At 44.5% G+C, this 22,060-nt stretch overlaps 1 protein-coding gene across 1 annotated transcript in view; it reads right to left on the bottom strand.

Moving 5' to 3' along the window:
* GPD1L (glycerol-3-phosphate dehydrogenase 1 like) overlaps window positions 1–22,060 on the bottom strand; it is a 62,149-nt gene that overhangs the window by 18,414 nt on the left and 21,675 nt on the right. The window contains exons 3-5 of the mRNA XM_008983957.5: window positions 13,464–13,604; window positions 11,827–11,965; window positions 3,820–3,932 (exon numbers count right to left, since the gene is read on the bottom strand). Of these exons, the coding sequence (XP_008982205.3) occupies window positions 3,820–3,932; window positions 11,827–11,965; window positions 13,464–13,604 (393 nt within the window). The remainder of the gene's footprint in view (window positions 1–3,819; window positions 3,933–11,826; window positions 11,966–13,463; window positions 13,605–22,060) is intronic.

Genomic DNA, 22,060 nt, shown 5'->3' with positions numbered 1-22,060 from the left:
GGTATACAGTTGTCAGCTACTTGGGAGGCTGAGGCATGAGAATTCCTTGAACCCGGGAGGCAGAGATTGCAGCAAGTTGAGATCACACCACTGCAGTCTAGCCTGGGAGAGACTGTCTCAAAAAAAAAAAAAAAAGTGGTTAAAAAAAAAAAAGACCGCTGGACTATTTAAAAACACACAGAGCAACAACATAAATCAGGCACTGTGGTGTGTACCTATAATCCCAGCTACTAGCGAGGCTAAGGCAGGAGAACAGCTTGCGCCCAGAACACAAGACCCCTCTCAGAGAGGGGAAAAAAAGATAACATAAATTAAACTATATACTTATGATTTTTGTACTTTTCTGTATGAAACACCTCTTAAAATTTACATTAAAGCAAACAAAAATATACCTCTGATCAAAGAAGCTAGACACAAAATAGTACATACTGTACAATTCCGCTTATAACAATCCTACAAAATGCAAATGATAGCATCTAAAAGCAGATCAGTGGCTGTCCGACTGGAGGCTGGGGTGATGAGGATCTCAAAGGGACATGCGGAGTTGTCTGGGGATAGTGGAAACGTTGTGTACTGTGGAAGTGGTTTTCACGAGTGCACGCACACAACTCTCAAAACCTACGGTATCACATACTTTAAATAGCTGCAGTTCGATTACATGAATTACGCTTTTTGATTTTTTTTTTTTAATCGGAGACAGAGTCTCACTCTGTCACCCAGGCTGGAGTGCAGTGGTGCGATCTTGGCTCACTGCAGCCACTGCCTCCCAGGTTCAAGCGATTCTCCCGCCTCAGCCTCCTGAGTAGCTGGGATTACAGGCATGCACCACCACACCTGGCTAATTTTTATATTTTTTAGTGGAGAGGGGGTTTCGCCCTGTTGGCTAGGCTGGTCTAAAACTCCTGGCCTCAAGTGACCCACCCACCTCAGCCTCCCAAAGTGCTGGGATTACAGGTGTGAGCCACCGTGCCCAGCCTAGTTACATGAATTACACTTAAAGTTGATTTTTAAAAAAGAAGATATCCTTACTAAGAGATTAATACAGCTAAGAGGTCATGAAAGACATTCTGAAGGTAGTAAGAGGCACTGATACAAATGACCATGCATAAATCCTTTGAATTTTCTATTTTATCCTTGTAGAGAGATGTTTTCCTAGTAAGCCAAACGCTCTACATTTTTGAGTACAGAAAGATAATGTACATTTTGTAATTTGGCTAGTATGGAGAATATTACTAAAGATTGTTAATGTAAAAAAGGTGAAACACATCAATGGCTGGACGTGGTGGGTCATGCCTGTATCTCAGCACCTTGGGAGGCCGAGGTGGGAAGACCGCTTGAGCCCCCTAGTTCAAGACCATCCTGGACAACACAGTGAGATCCCAGCTCTACAAAAAACAAACAAAATTAGTCGGGCATGGTGGCATGTGCCTGTAGTCCCAGCTACTCAGGAGGCAGAGGTGGAAGGATAGCTTGAGCTTGGGAGGTTGAGGCCGAAATGAGCCATGATTGTGCCACTGCACTTAGTCTGGGCAACAGAGCGAGACCTTGTCTCAAAAACAAACAAAACACACACACACTCACACACTCACTCACACACTCACACACACTCACACACTCACACACACACTCACACACTCACACACACACTCACGCAAAATCAAACTGCTCAAACAGTAAGATCTAGTTTTTGTTTTCAAAAGGAGCCAAACACATATGTACACACTAAAAACACTGGAAGGGTTTACAACAAACATGAATTGAGGTTATTTCAGGGTATAGGATGGTTAGGGATTTGATTTTTACTTCCTTCTTTAAACCTTTCTGTTGTGTAAAAACGAGGAATATGACTGTTACAGTCGGGGGGAAAACCCATCACTGTTATTTCTGTAATGAAAGCAACATATGGCCATGTGTCCTTGCTCTGGCAGGCTCTGATGAGAGAGAGCTTCCTTTTATTTACGCTGCCTGGTTACTAACCAGAAAAGTCAAGTTGTACATAGTAACCAAAGAAACCGGGCTAAGAGTCTTAAAATTCGAGTTTGCGCTCCGACTGTGCCCGTATTTGCTGCCCTAAAGTCACTTGCTTTTTTGGATCTCAGTTTCCTTATCTGTACAGGACAATGGTTGGATTTAATAACTGCTAAAAGTGCCTGTTTCTCCATTTTCAAAAATCTCAGCTCTGATGCAAGCCGACAGAAATGACGGTAACTGATCTCGTTTTAAAAGATTGGGTGGGAAGTTGAAGGGAGGATGCCCCACCTCCCTGCATCCCCTATGAATCACTTTCCATCAAGGTAGGAAGCACATCCACTTACCGTCTTCCTGCCTGCAAAAATGAAAGCCATTCTAAGTTCAGACACAAGACCAGCATGGGCTCCTATTAGCAGAAGCTTTTCCAAAGCCCTCACCTCAATCTAGACTCCTTCTTCTCACCCAACACTCTTTGTTCTGGGCAGGGTTTCACAGCTTCTCCAAGAACACCAAAAACATCCAGTCACTTAAAAATAGCTTTGGAGCAGCTCAGACCGGCCCTGAGCAATAAGGCATTCATGATGCCCCTGCTGTTGAGTGGTAATTAGTTTAATGAAGGACTATTAAAAACACATAAAAATCTCAACCAACAAAAATAAACAAAGCAACCAAAGCCAGCGTCTTACATGGATAAGTGGACCTGCATGTAATGCAATGCTAATGCAAAGAATGCCCCACAAAACATGCATGTGTGCTTCCCAGGAGCCCAAGCCTTTTATTGGCTTTAATTTTTTAAAATGCTCACTGTATATCGTGGCCATACATATATACACAATGTTAATTCTAGAAAGTGGATTTAACTTCTAACTAGAAAAAAAGGTAGACAATGAAGGAGAAAGCACAGACAGGCATTCTTTCTACCTTTGCAACTCCCACCCAGTAAAGACATGACTGGTGGATTGCCTAACCCCCTCCCTAGGTGCTCAGATTTCTGAAGAGTGGCTTTTTGCTGCAAAAGAGATGACTCAGAAGTGGCTCAAAAGGAGCATTCACATTGAGAACTTTTTCTTTCCCCTATTCCCCCCACTCTTTTTTGTAGATGGTAGTGACTTGAAGGCAACTTGGATTGTGAGGGGGAAGGAGCAGGTAACTGCTGCAGCACGACTCCCTGCTGGCTGTTCCCCAGGTCCTGGCAGAGAGAGGGACAGTGCCTAAGGCTTCAAAAGCCAGAAGCCAACAAGTCAGGGGCCCAGGTGTGGGGAGCTCCCGGCGCTTTGGGAGGCTGAGGCAGGTGAATCACTTCGCAGGCCACTAGCCAATGAAGGGCGCTTCTTTAATCAGATCTTCTCCCTCTAGAGGGCAGAGACAAAACTATTCTTAGAAAAACCTCTACCAGCAGCAGATTATCTTTTTTCCTTAGAAAAAAGCCAACCAGCCAAACTAGTAGAGTAGCATAATTCAGAGGGAACAGGGTCCTCTTCCTGCTCAGAATGCAGTGTAGGAGAAAAACATGAATGAATAGAATCATTTGCTCCTGGGTGAAACCTACCATCAAGGAAATCCCATGCTTTCCAAATACCAATGCCGCCAACTTCCCAAAGACCAAAACATCACAATTCCCCCATATTTACAAGTAGAAGCAAGCCACGAGTAAGAGAGGAACTGAACTACCCAGGAAAGGCTGCAGCAAAACAGGAAGTTATAAACAAGGCTCTCGATTCACTATTCTTCGCTGATGGGGGTGCACAGAACACAGGGCCCATTCTTGAGCATTAGACTCAACGATGCTAACATTGGCCTTGCTTGAGAACTCCTCCCCTGCAGTAGCCATCACCAGGCTGATTTTACCTTAAGAGCACCACAGAGTTCAACAGTGTCTGCATCATCAACCACAGTAATTCGAAAATTTGGAGTCTGCAGAAGTTCTTTGAAGAGGAGACCATTCTCCATGACTTTGCTGCCTGTCAAAAGGTTAAACAAAACAATATATAAATAGCAGTCTCTAATCTTAATTTTCACACCTAATACACTTTAAAATAACTTTCTGCTTACTATAAAAGTAACATATGTTCACGATGGGATGTTTAGAAAATACATAGGAGCAGAAATAAGTAAATATCCTTTTTCCAATAGAGGTGATCATTATTACAATTTGACATACATTTTTGACTGACTGAATGTGACTCTAAAGTTTTTCTTGGCTAGACATGATGGTTCAAGTCTGTAATTCCAGCACTTTGGGAGGCTGAGGCAGGTGAATCACTGGAGGTCAGAAGACCAGCCTGGCCAAGGTGATGAAACCCCATCTCTACTAAAAAAACCTGGAGGTGGAGGTTACAGTGAGCCGAGATCGTGTCACTGCACTCCAGCGTAGGTGACACAGTGAGACTCTGTCTCAAAAAAAAAAAAAAAAAAAAGGTTTTTCTCAAAATTGGGAACATAACATAACATATATGTGGTTTCATCATCTGCTTTCTCTGAATTTCAGAAGATGGAAATGCTGTCAGCCTACTTGTTTTTGCTGCCACTATATTCCCCTCCTTTGGGATAGTGCCTGGGATGTGAGGATGTTCAGTAGTTTTGACATGTTTATCATAGTTTTTTTTTGTTTTGGAAACCTCTGATTAAAATATAAAAACAAACAAAGATAAAGTCTTATACACAAAGCCTGATGTGAAATCTGCTGTGGCTGGTGGTGTTCAGGGTGAGGCTCATCAAATCCACCCTACCCAGCTCCAGAGAAACTGAAAATCAGAATCAAAAGGTTTACTAGCCAAGTCCTGGCTCCCAAATCATGTCACCACACAGAGATAGCAGAAGGCACACTGAATACTATAGCACTTGGGCTCTGCCTGCCTCGAGGTGGGAAACCAGCTGTTCCCAAGCCTGTCTTCTGCACAGAACAATCATCAGAGATCTTTACAAACACCAAAGCCCATGCCTCATCTCAGACCAATTAAATTACAATCTCTGGAGTGGAGCAGGCATCAATCATTTTTGAAACGCCCCAGGCGATTCTAAGAGGTAGACAAGTGTGAAAACCTCTGATATAACCTCCTTCAGCTTCCGCTTCACTGGAAGTGGAATACTACAGTACAGCTAAATGAGAATCCTATGTGAAAACAGTCTTTCAGCGGTAAGCACTCAAAGATTCCATGTAATAATGATGGAGTCAGCTGACATTTGCACCCTTATGATTTTCTCCATGTTCAGACAGAGAAACAGAGTCCCAGAAAAGCCCATGGTCAAACAGCTGGTAGGAGGAGAGCCCAAATTCTAACCCATACACTGCTCCGGCCGCCAGGGCCCATGCTCTGAGTCTCTATCCTATGCCGCCTCTAGGGGATGGGAAGAGAGAGGATAAAACAAGCAAAAACCAAACATACATCAGAATTAGAGGCTGTACATTTCGAAAGCACAAAAAAAGCATGATTGTCAGCTGGGCACGGTGGCTCATGCCTGTAATACCAGCACTTCGGGAGATGGAGGTGGGTGGATCATGTAGTGGGTTCTGTGCACCCACTACAGGTGGTGGCACACACCTGTAGTCCCAGCTACTTGGGAACCTAAGGCAGGAGAATAGCTTGAACCTGGGCGGCGGAGGTTGCAGTGAGCGGAGATCACACCACTGCACTCTAGCCTGGGCAGGATTGTCAACAATTAAAATTGTTGACAAAGAAGCGTGATTGTCAACAATTAAAATTATACCAAGAAGTGACACAATGTTAAAATAATCCAGGCCATCTGAAGGTTGAGCGAAGGTGGGGAGTGGATGAAATGAGACTGGCCAGGAGTTAATCATTTCTCAATACAGGTGACGGGAATGTGAGGTTCATAATACTGCTCTCTCTATTTTTGTTTTCTGAAGTTTCATGATAAAACACAGTATCTACACCCAATACTTAGGAACACATTGTCTGTTCTGTAGCATTACTGTTCTGTCATTTAGCTGAGTTCCCCTTTTCCAAACATTAGAACTATGTCAGTTTGTGCAAACTGTTCTCTTCCTTTTTAAACAGTCCACCAGGCTGTCTCGGTGACTATGTGCAAGGCTATTGCATCATCTGGGTTGGGTAAACCAGCTCCTGGCCCCTACATCATATTACAGGCTCACCGTGTCTCTCCTCCCACTGCTCAGTGCCTCCAAAGTGAAGGGATGCCCCTGAACTCTGCAGACCAGCCATTCCCTCGAGTCATTTAAAGGCAGCCGTCTGCGGCTGGAAGCTTGGGTTGCTGGTGAGCAAACTGAGGACTGGGCAGAGGAAGGCACACTCTTGGCTTGCCATAGATACAAAGTAGGGTCTATGGGTTCCTCTGTGGCTGCAAATAACACAGTGTCCATCCAAGAAGTGAGCCTGACTTACAAAAATCTCATGTTTTCTCAAAGGTACCTTTTAAAATTTATTATCTTAGGCTGGGCACAGTGGCTCATGCCTGTAATCCAAGCACTTTGGAGGCCAAGGCAGGTGGATCACCAGAGGTCGGGAGTTTAAGACCAGCCTGACCAATATGGTGAAACCCTGTCTTAAAAAAAAAAAAAGAAATAAAAATGAAATTAAAAATAAATAAATAAAATAAAATTTATTATCTTAAATCATAGACAAGAGGCATTAACTTTATTTGTTTATGAGACAGAGCCTTGCTGTCTTGCCCAGGCTGCAGTGCAGTGGCACTATCTCAGCTCACTGCAACCTCCACCTCCCAGCCTCAAGCAATTCTCCTGCCTCAGCCTCCTGAGTAGCTGGGGCTACAGGCACACACCACCATGCCCAGCTAATGTTTGTATTTTTAATAGAGATGGGTTTTGCCATGTTGGTTAGGTTGGTCTCAAACTCCTGACTCAAGCAATCTACCTGCCTTGGCATTCTCAAGTGCTGGGATTACAGGCATGAACCACTGCACCAGGTCCATTAACTTTATTTTTAATATCAAACCAGTCAGAGGCCAACGTGGTGGCTCATGCCTATAATCCCAGCACTTTGGGAGGCTGAAGTGGGTGGATTGCTTGAGGTCAGTAGTTCGAGACCAGCCTGGTCAGCATAGCGAAATCCTGTCTCTACAAAAAATACAAAAATTAGCCAGGTGTGTTGGTGGTGGTGGTGTGTGTGTGTGTGTGTGTGCGTGTGTGTGTGTTCCCAGCTACTCCAGAGGCTGAGGCCTTAGAATCATTTGAGCCTGGGAGGCAAAGGTTGCAGTGAGCTGAGATCACGCCACCGCACTCCAGCCTGGGCAACAGTGTGAGATTCTGTCTCAAAAACACCACCACCAACAACAAAAAACCTAGTCACAAACAGTGGCATGCAAGCAGGGACTCAGGCCGTCTATACAGAACAGGTAATGCCAGACAGCCATGTGGCAAGGCTGCCCAAAAGTCAGTGTAAACCAAGGCCAGGAAAATCTCTGTCACACCAAGTTTTAGAGGCAATTAACCTATTTAATAAAACTCTTTCAAAATCCTTATTTTAGTTTGTGATTCCATATGTGTTTGTGTGCTTAGCAGTTCCACAAGGAGCTTATGTATTCTAGACATTTGGCACCATGCCTGATACATAAGACGATCTGAAAAATATTTGTGAAGTGACAAAATAAAAGCCTCAGTCAGTGGTATGCCCCAAGAATGAAGGGAGACCTCACCACAAGAGGGCACTGTAGTTCACCATGATAGGATTTTGAAGCCTGAAACTGCCGTTTCTAGTTCCTCCACAGAAGACTCAAGTGGGCCACGATTCCCAAACCTACCATAATTTAAAATGGTCCCTATGCCATGAACAAAGGATGTCTGGGTAACCACACTGCAATGATCAAATACAGAAAATGTAATGTTTATATAATATTATCTAACACACAATCCACACTCAAATCTCCCCAATCACCTCTGCGTTGCCTTCCACAGCAGCCCTCCCTGCCCAGTCCAGGATCCCACACTGCACTTAGTGTTCATGTCTCATCTTTTATTTTTATTTTTTGAGACAGGGTCTTGCTCTGTCACCCAGGCTGGAGTGCGGTGGTGCAATCACTGCTCACTGCAGCCTCCACCTCCCACACTGAAGCAATTCTCTCACCTCAGCCTCTCGAGTAGCTGGGACTATAGGCGTGTGCCACCACACCCGGCTCATTTGCTGTATTTTTAGTAAAGATGAGGTTTCGTTCGTCATGTTGGCCAGGCTGGTCTCGAACTCCTGACTTCAGGTGATCCACCCACCTCAGCCTCCCAAAGTGCTGGGATTAGAGGCACACGCCTTCACACCTGGCTAATCTTCATATTTTTTGTAGGGACGGAATCTCATTATGTTGCCCAGGCTGGCCTCAAACTCCTGGACTCAAGCAATCCTCCCACCTTGACCTCCCAAAGTGTTGAGATAATAGGTGTGAGTCACCACGCCTGGCTTGCTAATATCTCTTTAGTCCTCTTTAATCTGGGACACTCCTTTAGCCTTTCATTGTCTTTCATGACACTGACTTTTTTGAAGAGTCAGAACTGTCATAGGCCTGTTGTTTTGTAACACGTCCCTTCCTTGGGCTTGTTTGATATTTTCTCATGAGTAAATTCAGGTTAGAGGCCAGGCACAGTGGCTTGCATCTGCAATCCCGGTACTTTGTCAGGCTAAGGCAGGAGGACCCCAGGAGGCCAGGAATTCAAACAAGACCCTACTTCTAAAAATTAATTAATTCAGGTTACATAAAACAACTTCATGTTCTAGCTCACTTTCAATGTTTCACTTAATTTTTTTTTTTTTTTTAAAGAGTCTTGCTGTTACCCAGGCTGGAGTGCAGTGGCGTGATCAGAGCCACTGCAGCCTCTGTCGAGCTCTTAGGCTGAAAGTGATCCTCCCACAGCAGTCTCTTGAGTAGCTGGGACTGCAGGTATGTACTACCACAACAGGCTAATCAAAAAAAATTTTTTTTTTCCTTTTTGGAAACTCCCAGCTACATTGTCCAGGCTGGTTTCAAACTCGGCCTCACAAGATCCTCAGCTTTAGCCTCGTGAGTAGCTGGTATTACAGGTGTGAGCCACTCCACCCAGAAATGCTTTACTTAATTTAATTCAGGTCATCAGTGCCTACCACAGTCCAACCCACAGAGAAGGCATAGAAGCACTGGGTAAAGAAATGCCAGAGGGAAAGAAATGTAACTGTGTGTTTTTTGTCTTTTCAAACCAAAAAAGCCTAATGAACCCAACTGGAAACTTTCTTATAACAAACAGGGCTAGAGTCCTAGCCAGGATTGGATCAGGGACTGGAGATGAAGACTTAGCCTTACAGAATGAACAGGGAAAGGATTATTGGCAAACAGGATTGAGCTGGGAGAAACTAGTTAATAATCTTTTTGGAAAAATATAAGTAATTACATAACAATTTCACAGGCTACATTTAATCTGCAGATGAATTAAAAAATTAACTGTAAAAGAATAAGACACATTCATATATGTAAATACTAACATACATATATACACAAATGTTTTCCAGAAGAATATTTAGAAACTGCTAACAGTCAAAGCCATTAAAAAAGAAGGCAATCGTGTCCTTTGTAGCAGGGATACAGCTGGAAGTCACTATCCTAAGCATGTTAACACCGGAACAGAAAACCAAATACTGCATGTTCTCACTTACAAGTGAGAGCTAAACATTGAGTACTTATGAACATAAAGATGGCAACAACAGATACTGGGGACTCCTAGAGGGGTTTAAAAACAACCTATTTGGTTCTCTGCTCACTACTTGGGTGACGGGATTAGTCATCACCCAGACCTCAACATCATGCAGTATACCCATGTACAAGCCTGCACATGTACCCCCTGAATCTAAAATAAAAGTTGAAATTATAAAAAACAAAAAAGAAACTGCTAACAGTGATTCCTTCTGAGAAGAGGGAAATGGGTAGGAAATTACAATCTTAGTTCTACTTTTCCACCTTCTCATGGTGCTTGAATTTTTTTTTTTTTTGAGACAGAGTTTCACTCTTGTTGCCCAAGCTGGAATGCAGTGGCGCAATCTCGGCTCACTGCAACCTCCGCCTCCCTGGTTCAAACGATTTTCCTGCCTCAGCCTACCAAGTAGCTGGAAATACAGGCACACACCACCACGCCCAGCTAATTTTTGTATTTTTATTAGAGACGGAGTTTCACCATGTTGGCCAGGCTGATCTCTAACTCCTGACCTCATGATCCGCCCTCCTAGGCCTCCCAAAGTGCTGGGATTACAGGCATGAGCCACCCTGCCCAGCCTTGAATTTTTTTTTAAACCTGTGTCTGTATCACCCTTGTAAATGACAACTTGGGCAGGTGATATCACATGTTATTCTTTTCTTCTTTCTATTATTTGTGATACCTCTCTTCTCCAAAAAATATTACATTTCAAAAAAAGTTTTGTGTCCAAATATATGGAATTGTTGATGGAATGCTGTGCAGTTGTGAGGATATACAGTATGTTAATAGACTTTGAAAGGACATATTCAGCAAATAAAGCAATTATTAAACAGTATATGATTTACTACAAGCATAATCGTTTGTACAAATAGAAACAAGGATAACAAAATTGTCGAAATTTTTAAATGGCTTTCTTTTGATTATCTCTATCCTCCACAATAATCATGTAAAATACCTCCATAATTAAAAATAAAAATTAAGTAGAACATTCCAAAAAACCCTAAAAGCCCTATCGATAGGCAGGTATAAGAATCCAAAGCATTTTCCTGCGCATTCGTCTCACGCAAGAGAGCCTGACATCTCTCAGAGCTTCCTCTTACAGAGCTGCCAAGGAGACATGATTCATGCTGCTTGCAGGTTTGGCAAGGGTGAAAGTAAGTTCTGCGGTGGTAGATAAACTTTTGCAAAGCATCTGAAAATACAGTAATATGACTCTTCAAACAAAGCATCCTTTAATATAGTACACGGACACTTGAGAATTCTCAAAGCCCCTTTTAAAAGAAATGAAAATTTCCAGGCCGGGCGCGGTGGCTCACACCTGTAATCCCAGCACTTTGGGAGGCCGAGGCGGGTGGATCACGAGGTCAACAGATCGAGACCATCCTGGTCAACATGGTGAAACCCCGTCCCTACTAAAAATACAAAAAATTAGCTGGGTATGGTGGCACGTGCCTGTAATCCCAGCTACTCAGGAGGCTGAGGCAGGAGAATTGCCTGAACCCAGGAGGCGGAGGTTGCAGTGAGCCGAGATCGTGCCATTGCACTCCAGCCTGGGTAACAAGAACGAAACTCCGTCTCAAAAAAAAAAAAACAAAAACAAAAAAGAAATGAAAATTTCCATTACGTGAATCTGAGAATAATGTATCTAATCTATACTGTGTAAGAGTAGAAAAGGCTTACTGTTCCAGGAAACATAAGACCCACATTTGTTCCTGGCTTCTACAGTAGTGTGTGATCTTGAGGCAGGTGATTTACTCTCTGAGTCTTATTATTCACCTGAAAGTGGGGATCATTCCAACCAATTTTTAGATCTCATTGGAATCAATGAGGATCCAGATACTAGCATCTGTAAGAAACAACAAATTTGGGTTTCTAAGGCCAGGAGACCCCTACCATGGATGTAGCCACCTGTTCCTTGGTACAAGTAACCTTGCACTTTTATATTTAACCTTGATAACTGATTACTGCATCACAGCAAGTCAGAATGGTCTCCTTGGCCATGTTCATTTATATTCATTCTGGAGGTTGTTAAAACTCTTCAGTCCCACAAAACAGCCTCCTTACATAAGACCCCCACTCCACTGAATGCCCACTTAGGAATGTTAAGAGGGACAGGGAAGAATCTATTACAGAAAATATCAGAAATGGAACATGAACATGTTCAAACAGCAAACGTCCAGACTCCTGGGGCCCTCCCAGGCAGCACTTACCAATGGTGGTCTCACAGAACTTCTCCGCAGCCACCTCGTTGGCAATGTTGGCTCCCATCAGCACACTGATGTCAATGCCCATCTTCTCGCGGATGATGTCAGAAATGAGTTTCAGCCCCTCGGGGCCCTCGTCTATGCCCTACAAGCATGTCGAGAAGTTAGGAGAAAACAAATCGCCAAATCAAAGAGGCATGGGATCGCGACTTCATAAGTAATCCAGATTCAGATATCCCATGGCGACACAACTTGAAAAATATCTCCTACTTACAAGAGTAAGTGTGTATACTGCGTATGTACAGCTTAAGGAAGAATAAAACAAAGAAAATAAACGTGATCATCACTCACGTTAAGAAATAGAACGTGAGTGACATGACTGAAGTCCCCTGTGTGTCTCCTCTCAGATCATCCTCCTCCTACCCCAGCTCTCCAGGGTGAACCACTGTCCTGAATGCCGTACGCATTGCTCCCTTGCTTTTCTTGATTATTTTACCACATCGGATGGTCCCTAAAGAATGTTCTATGTTATTATCCCTGGTATTTCAAGTCTATAAACAGAATTGCGCCATTCACCTGTGATGTGCTGTCTTGCACATTATCACTTTAGAATTCACTCATGTGGCTGCGTGAACCTTCCGGTTTGTTTCTGTTCACGTACTGCATAGAATCCCAAAATAAACAGTTCACATTTCATTTGTCTACTCTCTTGCTGATGACACTTGGGTTGCTCTGCTTTGCCTTCAGGAACATTCACCTGTAAATGCTCTGGGACAGCCTCTCTCGGGAGTTCTTAATCTTTTAAACGACATGGGTCTTACCCCTGGTAGTCTGGTGACGTTTATGGACTCATTCTCAGAATTTCATATGCATAAAACAAAATACCTAAAATAGCCCAGGAATCCAATTATATTGAAATTTGTTTAAAAAACAAATGTATGATAAAGTAATATATGCACTGTATTAATGCAATTAGAAAAAGATGTCATGGCAGGTCTAATAATTACCACAATTTCCAAGTAGTGACAAGCATAAACGATACCTTGAGATATCTGAGGAAGGTATAAAGTGAGATGAGAGCCCTGTGACTCCTATTGAAAACAAGGTCTCCAATCCTGCTAATACTGTTACTGAAACTTTGGCTGTGACCTGCCTTCATAAATGAAGAAAATGCTCATTTCACTTAGAGGTTAAAATGAATTAGAATGCAAGGATTTTTTTCCTCCACATTTAAGTGCATGAACTTCCTGCATTCAATCTGTGGACCTTTGGAGGTGGTTCCTGGTTAAAAATACAGGCTTTAGGGTATATATCCAGGAACGGGCACTAATGGTTATTAATTTCCCAGCTAATTCAAACTGCTGGTGGTTTCCAGATGACAGGCTGAGCCCCCAGAGTGGACTGGAAGGGGCGGCACTGCTCCGCACATCACGGCTGCTGCTAGTTTGCTGCAACGGAAAGCAGCAGCCCGCTCTAAATCTGAGCTAAACTAGTCTTATTTTTTATGATCTTTCGGGCATCTTTAAAAACACGAATGAAAAACTTCCCACCTTCAGCTCCAAATCTCAAGCACATGAAAGCATGAAAAAATGAACTTTCCTGGTAACCAACGTCTAGCCCTGGGTAGCATGTACTCGAGTTACCTTGATGAGGGTGATTCCCAGGGCCTTCTCGGGCACTCTTCCGGTGAGCTCGTCACAGATTCTGTGAATGAACTGGTGGGGAATGACAAACACCAGCAGGTCTGCACCCTCCACAGCCTCGCTGAGATCTGAGATGGCGACCTGCAACCAAAAGGCAGGGAAGACCGTTTCTCCTCCCACGTCAAACCATGCCTGTCCACACGGCTCCACTCACGGACCATTCAAACAATGCCTGTCCACGCAGCTCCACTCACGGACCATTCAAACCATGCCTGTCCACGCGGCTCCACTCACAGACCATTCAAACCATGCCTGTCCACGCGGCTCCACTCACGGACCATTCAAACAATGCCTGTCCACGCGGCTCCACTCACGGACCATTCAAACCATGCCTGTCCACGCGGCTCCACTCACGGACCATTCAAACAATGCCTGTCCACGCGGCTCCACTCACGGACCATTCAAACCATGCCTGTCCACGCGGCTCCACTCACGGACCATTCAAACAATGCCTGTCCACACGGCTCCATTCACGGACCATTCAAACAATGTCTGTCCACACGGCTCCACTCACGGGCCATTCAAACAATGCCTGTCCACACGGCTCCACTCACGGACCATTTACCAGAGGCCTACTATGTGCAGAGCATTGCACAGATAGACAAGGAAGGCAAGTGTGTTTGCTTTGCCTTCCTTATTCCTTATGGGGTCTGAAGCAGAGGGTTCTGCCTCTGTCTCAGCTGGGCAGGTGATTTATCCTCTCCACTCCCTGACTGCCTTACCTGCAAAAGGCATCCCTAACAACACTGCGTGGGTTGCTCTCTGTTGCTCTCCCACCTCGCCAGCCCACCATCCATTTTTTGCTCTTCTCTGCCCCACTCTGTTTCCAGGAGGCTGCTTTCTCTAAACTGTTTCCCAGGCTCCCTTGTTCTCTGGCTTCCAGTGGGCTTCAGCCAATGGGAGGCACTGTCAGGAGATGAAAAGAAGGGAGGAGAGACAGGTCGAGGGTACTTATCAGTCTCCTCGGGCCTCTTCTGCCCAGGCTCACAGTAGTTCCGGCTTGGCTTCATCCTACAGCTGCTCCTGCTGCCAGGCAGCCTCTCTCTAAGGCCATGTCGCTAAGCCCACTTCAGGCTGGTGACATGTTCTTTCCCTGAGCCTTTCAGGGGTGGGAATGGCTTCCTGCTGTTGCTAATCTCTGAGCACTTCACCAACCCCTGTTGGTTCCCTCAACCCCGTGGCCCCTCAGTAAATGATCCCACACTAATCTCTCCTTTGAGAGTGCCGACGTGAGGAGTAAATGATACAGAAAACTGCCTGGCACTTGATACACACTCAACACATGTCAGCTGTTATGACGATTTCTTTCCTTAAGGGTGAAGATTAGTTTAACATGGCAGAAGTGAGGGCAGGCCATGAGGACTCCAGGGCACACGGTCTCTGGCAGAGGCTGCTCGCTGCACCTAGTATCTGCTCTGCCTTCTTCCTCGGCATTAGAACCTCTAGTTTCGAGGTGGGCTCCTGAATGCCGGCTGTATTTCCCAGCGCTCCTTGCGGCTTAGGTGTACCATGTGACTACGTTCTGATCAAGGGAGCATACATGGAAGTCCTGCCTGTGACTTCTAGAAAATGTCCTGGAAGGACTTTCTCACTCCTTTTGCCAGTGGGAATGTGAAGGCATGGCTGGAATTCAGAGTCACCTTGGACCAGGAGGAGGACAGCAACAACACCTGCTGAGATGGCAGAACAGTGGAATCAAGCAAGTCTCTGCCACCGTGATGCTGCACCAACCACAAACCTCTTTACCTGAGGGAGAAATGGACAGGCACTGACCTTGCTTAGACCACTGTTATTTTAGGTTTTCTATCATATGTACTTAAACTTACCTACTGATACAGTCCCCATTAAGCATTGCTGGTTCCCAAAATGAAAGGCCTTGGATGAAGATTCTTCTCTGAGGAAACCATGTCTGTCATAGGACCATCATTCAGAACGGGAAAGCCTCTGAGGAAATTTGGTTTGGGGGCTGTGATGGAGACTACCAACTCCCAGCCAAAGTTCCTTCTCCACTTCTCTGTAATCACAGACTTGAAAGCTGGTCACTGGTCATCTAGCCATGGACTGTGTTTCCCAGCAGTCCTTGCAGCTACAAATGGCCAGGGACCAAGTTCTCATCACTGGAGGTGAGACGGAGAAGTAGGTGCCACTGACAGCCCAGAGGCGTCGAGACAGTGGGTTGCCTCTTCCACACTTTCTCTTCCCCCTTTCCATGAGCTGAAAACCTTGCAACTCAGCCTTGACCCCAGCGAGGGACACAAGGCCTAGGGGATGGTGCAGGAAACAAACAAACAAACACGGGACCAAGAATAATAGCATAAAGCAAAGCACTAGAGTACTTCTGTGTGAGAGGAAGACAAGTCTCTTGTCCTCTGTCACATTATTACGTCTCTTGCAATATCTTGGTCTGTCACCTTGACTAATACCTGTGCTAAGAGTTACTCCCTCACACAGAGGATTCCACCGAGAAAATCTGAAGTTTCATTCCCTTATCCCTCCAGAAGGTGCGGAGGTGTTCTACCCTTTTTTGCCCAGCCTCCATTCCCCTTCTTTCTAGCGGAAGTGTCCCTAAACTTCCCTTCAAAAGCTACCACTTCCCCATTTTAACCAAGACATTTGGGTGGAATTGGCCCTACCCCATTCCAGGGACGGTTCCTCACTTGTTCAGGCTAAAGGCACATTAAATAGTCGGAGCCAAAAAGAAACCAGCAGATGTCTTCTGGGAAACACATGCTTCCTTGTCCTTCAGGAGCAGCCACGGGTCTCTGAACAGTGTGGGATGCTGCTGTGAGGTCTGGAACTACCGCATCCATGCTTACAAATGTGAGGGGAGAATCTACACCACGGGGCTCCCATGTGGATGAAGCCAGCTTTGTGGATGGCAAAGCAGAGGAACAGAGGGAAAAACAGGCCCTCTTAATGTGTAAGCTGCTGGTTCAGGCTGCGCCTGAAGCTAGCCCTACCTGGATTTTTAGTTACCTGAGCCAAAACATTTAGCTTTAAGCTGATTTGAATGACAACCTAGAGTCATTCCCCCTACAGCAGATCAAAACCCAAAGCTCAGCACTTCTCCCTCGCTAGTGGCAGACCTAAAGGCAAGGAAGGCCTATTTGCCTATTTTCCTCTTTGGAAGGGCTTCTCCAGATTGGTAATCTAGGCTGGGCAGTCACAAGTGGCAAAGATTTATTACCAGAAATCCACCTGCTACATTATTCCTCTCAAACATGGTGACTCCACCCCCTCCAACAAAGCATTTTCTGATTCTATTCCATTAACTTCCCGACGCAGGCCAGGTGCCATGCTCATGCCTGTAATAATCCCAGCACTTTGGGAGGCTGAGGTGGGTGATTGCTTGAGGCCAAGAGTTTGAGACCAGCCTGGCTAACATGGCGAAATCTCATCTCTACTAAAAATGTAAAAATTAGCCAGGCATGATGGTACACACCTATAATTCCAGCTACTTAGGAGGCTGAGGCATAAGAACCACTTGAACCCAAGAGGGGGAGGTGGCAGTGAGTTGAGATCATGCCACTGCACCCCAGCCATCTCAAAAAAAAGGAAGCTGCAGGTGGTAGGGAATGTGATGGTCTCTAGGACAATGTGACTAGGGCTTATTCTCCTTGGTGGAATACTTAGGGTTTAACCCGCAGAAGCAATGTGTACAATGTGAGCTGTATTTTTATGGTGTGCATGGTCCATTCATGGAAAATGACTCCTCTTACATAGTATCAGAACAAGTTCTCATCAGCTGATGAGATCATGTGAATCTCTTCTTTTAGAATAAAACCTTTTGCTAAGCCCCTACCCGATTTTCTGCTCTGAAAATAATCAGGACGCTGCTTTGGAAATGGCAACTGATTTTGTGAGCCTCCTGCCAAAAATCTTTCTGAGGGTGTCCACCATCCCAGATCCTGAAATATGCGGGAAGCACAACTCTGAACAACAGGCAAGTAGGACAAACAACTCAGAACGAAGGCATCAGGGCTGGTTTGTTTCATGCCCAGACTTTCAGGAGCCCAGTGCTCTCGGTCCAAGTTAATAAAAGCATAATAATAAATAAAAATCATTGGAAACAAAGCGGGTGAAATCCGTGTGGGCAAGCCTGAAGGTTCTTCCATTCCTTCTGGGTCCCACTATCACTGTCGACAGTGTGTGCTTAATGAGCTTTTACCTATTAGCAACGTGCTATCTGCAGTCATCAGAGTGGGCAAGAAAAAGACCTCCCTCCCATCAACAGCGACTGACCTCCTCACCTTCCAAAGATGCTATTTTATGCTCTTTAAAATCAGCTAGGATTAAAATGCTTTCTCCATTCATTCATGACTATAAATAGGCTCACTGGATCAAATCTGAAGAACAAACATCTAAGTAGGAAGATAAGAACTGCTCCTCCCGGCACCAGAAATAATCACTACTAATATTTTGGTGCATTCCTTCCAAGGCCTTTTTGAGCTTACAGAAATATTTAAAAGTATATTTATAGAATTAAAGTAACACTTTTATATCTTTTTAATATAGTATTATAACAATTTTCCTGTCATTCAAATGAAGACTTTTCCCCCTAAAATCCATGAATCTTGCCACACACCATTTTATACCAACATCATAGTAATGACAGATAAACAAGGATAAGCCAAATAAAAGGTACCAGGGCTGTTCTCATTTTTATCTAATCTCTTAGGACCACTACAGTTATTTCTACCTCAAGTCTGTATGACTCTGCATGCTGAAACAATTCTGGTACCTAACGAGAATGGCGTGGTTTAACAATGGTCCAGGTGCTGTGGGTGTGCAAAGCATCATGGCCAAGCTCTACTGCCAGTCAGCTAACCGGACGCCGTGGCACCTCACCTACATTCTCTGGGGGATGTGCACTCAGATTCAACACAACACCAGGAGTAAAACACATAGCAGTGTGGGACCTGGGATGTAGCAGAGACTCAAAAATATTGTAATCCCCCTCTGTTCTTCTCATCTCACTTTCAGCCAAGATCTTAGGTGAAATTCACTTGGCTCTACGTGCAGAAACATGACCCTATCTGATGATGCTTATGTAAACATGCCACTGTTGGTAAGTGAGGCTGCTTCTGGAAAAACAGCTATCCACCGCCTGGATTCCCCAGTACACCACCAATAATATCAATTTATTATGTACACCCATGATTCCCAAAGCATGGCTCCTGAACCAGCTGCATCCCCACTACCTGGGAACTTGTGAGAAATGTACATACGGGGACCTCACCTGAAACCTACTGAATCAGAAACTATAGGAGCGGGCCCACAGATCCCTGGGAAGCTCTTCCAGCGATCTGAAGAATACTAAAATTTGAAGATCACCAGGGAAAACTACTCATCTAATGAAATCAAAGAGTTAAACCCAGGGAGGAGTTAATACTGAGGATTCCCACTAAACTAATATTTTAATTTTAAGAATGCTTTCAGCAAATATTAATAGATATTACCTCACCCCTAGTACCCAAATGTAAATGCTTAATTTTTTAAAAGTCTTGACCTAACCTTATTTCCCATGTGATACCACCTAAAGCACTGAAACAAAACTCTTCACCCTGGTTTGTTCTTCCTCACCACTTCTACTATCCTTGGCATTTATTCAGACCACAAATAATGCCAGGCACTATTCCAGGTGCTGAGGAGACATTAGTGAATACAGACCTATGCAAGAAACTATAATCAAAGACTTCGTGGGAGAGTCAAAAGGTAAACACTGGACTTCATCATTAAAAACGTCTGTGCTTCAAAGGATAGCATAAAGCAAGTAAAAAGAAAACCCACAGAACATGAGAAAACACTTGTGGAGAAAGGAGACCTGAATCTAGACTATATAAAGAATTTGTATTACTCAATAATAAAAAGACAATCCATTTTTTAAATGGACAAAGGATTTAAATACACATTTCTCCAAAGATATACAAATGACAATAAGCACAAGATGCTCAACTGGTTAGCCATCAGGCAATTGAAAAGCAAATCATGAATTAGATTCCCACTGGGATTAAAAAGTCAGATAACAGCAAGTGCTGGTGAAGAAAATGGAACCTTTATACACTGTTGATAGGAATGCAAAATGGTACAGCCACTTTGTAAAACAGTCTGGCAGTTCCTCAAAAATTATATCGGGCTGGGAATGTGGCTCACACCTATAATCCCTTTGGGAGGCCAAGGTGGATGGATCACCTGAGGTCACAAGTTTAAGATCAGCCTGGCCAACATGGTGAAACCCCATCTCTACTAAAAATTCAAAATTAGCCGGTGGCATGCACCTGTAGCCCCAGCTACCCGTGAGGCTGAGGCAGGAGAATCGCTGGAACCCAGGAGGTGGAGATTGCAGTGAGCTGAGATCACACCATTGCATTTCAGCCTGGGCAACAGGGCAAGACTCCGTCTCAAAAAAAAAAGGTATAGCCACTCATAGGTATACACACGAAAGAACTGAGAACATATGTTCATACAAAATGTTGTATATAAAGGTTCGCATTGTACATAAAGGTATTATTCATAATACCCAAAGAGTGGAAGCAACTCCAATGACCGCACGCAGATGAATGGGTAAAGAAAATGTGGGACATCTATACAACAGGATAGTATCCAGCCATAAAAAGAAACGAATATGTGTGCCAACATGGATGAAGCCTGACAACATTAAAGGGAGTGAAAGAAGCCAGTCACAGAAGACCAAAAACTTAAGATGCAATTTATATGAACTATTGAGAATAGGTAAATTACAGAGATAGCAAGTAGATTAGTGGTTATGCAGGGCTGTAGGACAATTGGGGAAAACAGGAGGTGACTAAGAAAGAGTACAAGATTTCAAGGTGATGAAAATGTGTTGAAATTTACTATGGTGATGGCTGCACAGCTATGTAAATATATTTAAAAAGCCACTGAATTGTATGGTCTGTGGATTGTATCTCGGTGAAGCAGTTTTTTAAAAAGCAGGCAGAAGATGAGAGGCGATGGCAACTGTATTTCATGGGGGCGCTGAAATCTAAATCCTGGTTACCCCCAGGCTGGCTGAAGCTGGAACAGGGAAGTAAAAGAGCCCTCTACCTCGATAAGCTCCAAACACAGACTCCGGAAATAGAGCTAGAAAACAGAATCAACAATCAATTTTGCAATTACAGAAAATAGTGAGCATTTTTTTTTTTGAGATGGAGTCTTGCTGTTGCCCAGGCTGGAGTGCAGTGGTGCAATCTTAGCTCACTGCAACCTCTGTCTCCTGGGTTTAAGCAATTCTACCTTAGCCTCCCGAGTATAGCTGGGACTACAGGTGCGTGCCACCATGCCCGGCTAATTTTTGTATTTTCAATAGAGACAAGGTTTTGCCATGTTGGCCAGGCTGGTCTTGAACTCCCGACCTCAAATGAGCCGCCCACCTGAGCCTACCAAAGAGCTGGGATTACAGGTGTGAGCCACTGTACCCAGACTACAGAAAATTATGAGCATTCTTTTTATTCAGATCTCAAGGGAAACTGCAAACTCAGATGGGCTCAGCTTTTAGTGAGCAGGCAATGACATGGTGAAGTCACTGTAACAGAAGGCTCCTATGTGGGAATGGCCACGTGATGACAGTGGACCTGGGAAAGGGTCAGGTGGGCAGCAGTTTGGGAGCCTCTCGCTGAAAAGGCTCAGTTTGAAGTCAGCACATCAACTGACAGCATAAACAGGGAGCTAGTGTTGATGGAAATGCAACAAACCTCTCCTGATTAAACTGGAAAGAAAAACAATAATTAAAAACTGGCCTTTTAGGTGGTTACCTGAGGCTGGAGGGTGAGGGACTGGGGACACATTGGTCAAAAATTCCACTTAAACACGAGAAATAAGTTCAAGAGCTCTAATAGACATCAGCAGGGTTCTGGGAGTGAATTTTTCCTCCCTTCTCTCCTGCCTCTGTCCACACCTGGTGACCAGGGGTGGGTGGTGGAGTCAGTCGTGTGGGGGCCAAGCTCCCTCGACTCCTCTATATGGATTCCTTCCCTCCCACTCTCCCTGTTCACAGCACAGGCTCCACCTTCACAGAACCACTCAGCAGATTCACTTCCCCCAACATTCCTCCAGTATTCACTGTAGAAGCACTGTGTTAGGGACTGGGGGTGAATGAAGAAGCAGAAAGCAAGGTCACACACTGGGGGCAGGTGGAGGCAGACAGACAGGTACACAAGGGACTGGCGCCAGGCATCGTGGGAGGAATTTAACAATGAGGCATGTAGTTTACCCAAGGGAAAGGGCAACCAATTCTGATAAAAATGAGAAAAGCAAAGCTCAAAAGAATGATCTGCCCCAAGAACGGATTAGAGATGACCCCAGAGGCCTTTCCATTTTGGTGGAAACAGCTGCCTCTTTTATTCTCTCCAGCATATTTGTACAACTTAACTTCTAAGCTCACAACTCTAAACATTCTTCCGCCCCCACCAACTGCTCCAAGACTAACTGTAGGGAAATGCTGGCTCACTCTAGTCCAGAGGAGAAAGTCATCCTTGTCTGGAAGGCAACAGATTCAGCATGCTCAGGGATGAGTCCAC

The sequence above is a fragment of the Callithrix jacchus genome, chromosome 17 (assembly GCF_049354715.1).
Source record: "Callithrix jacchus isolate 240 chromosome 17, calJac240_pri, whole genome shotgun sequence".
NCBI lineage: Eukaryota > Metazoa > Chordata > Mammalia > Primates > Cebidae > Callithrix > Callithrix jacchus.
This window is presented reverse-complemented; position numbering and strand designations above follow the sequence as displayed.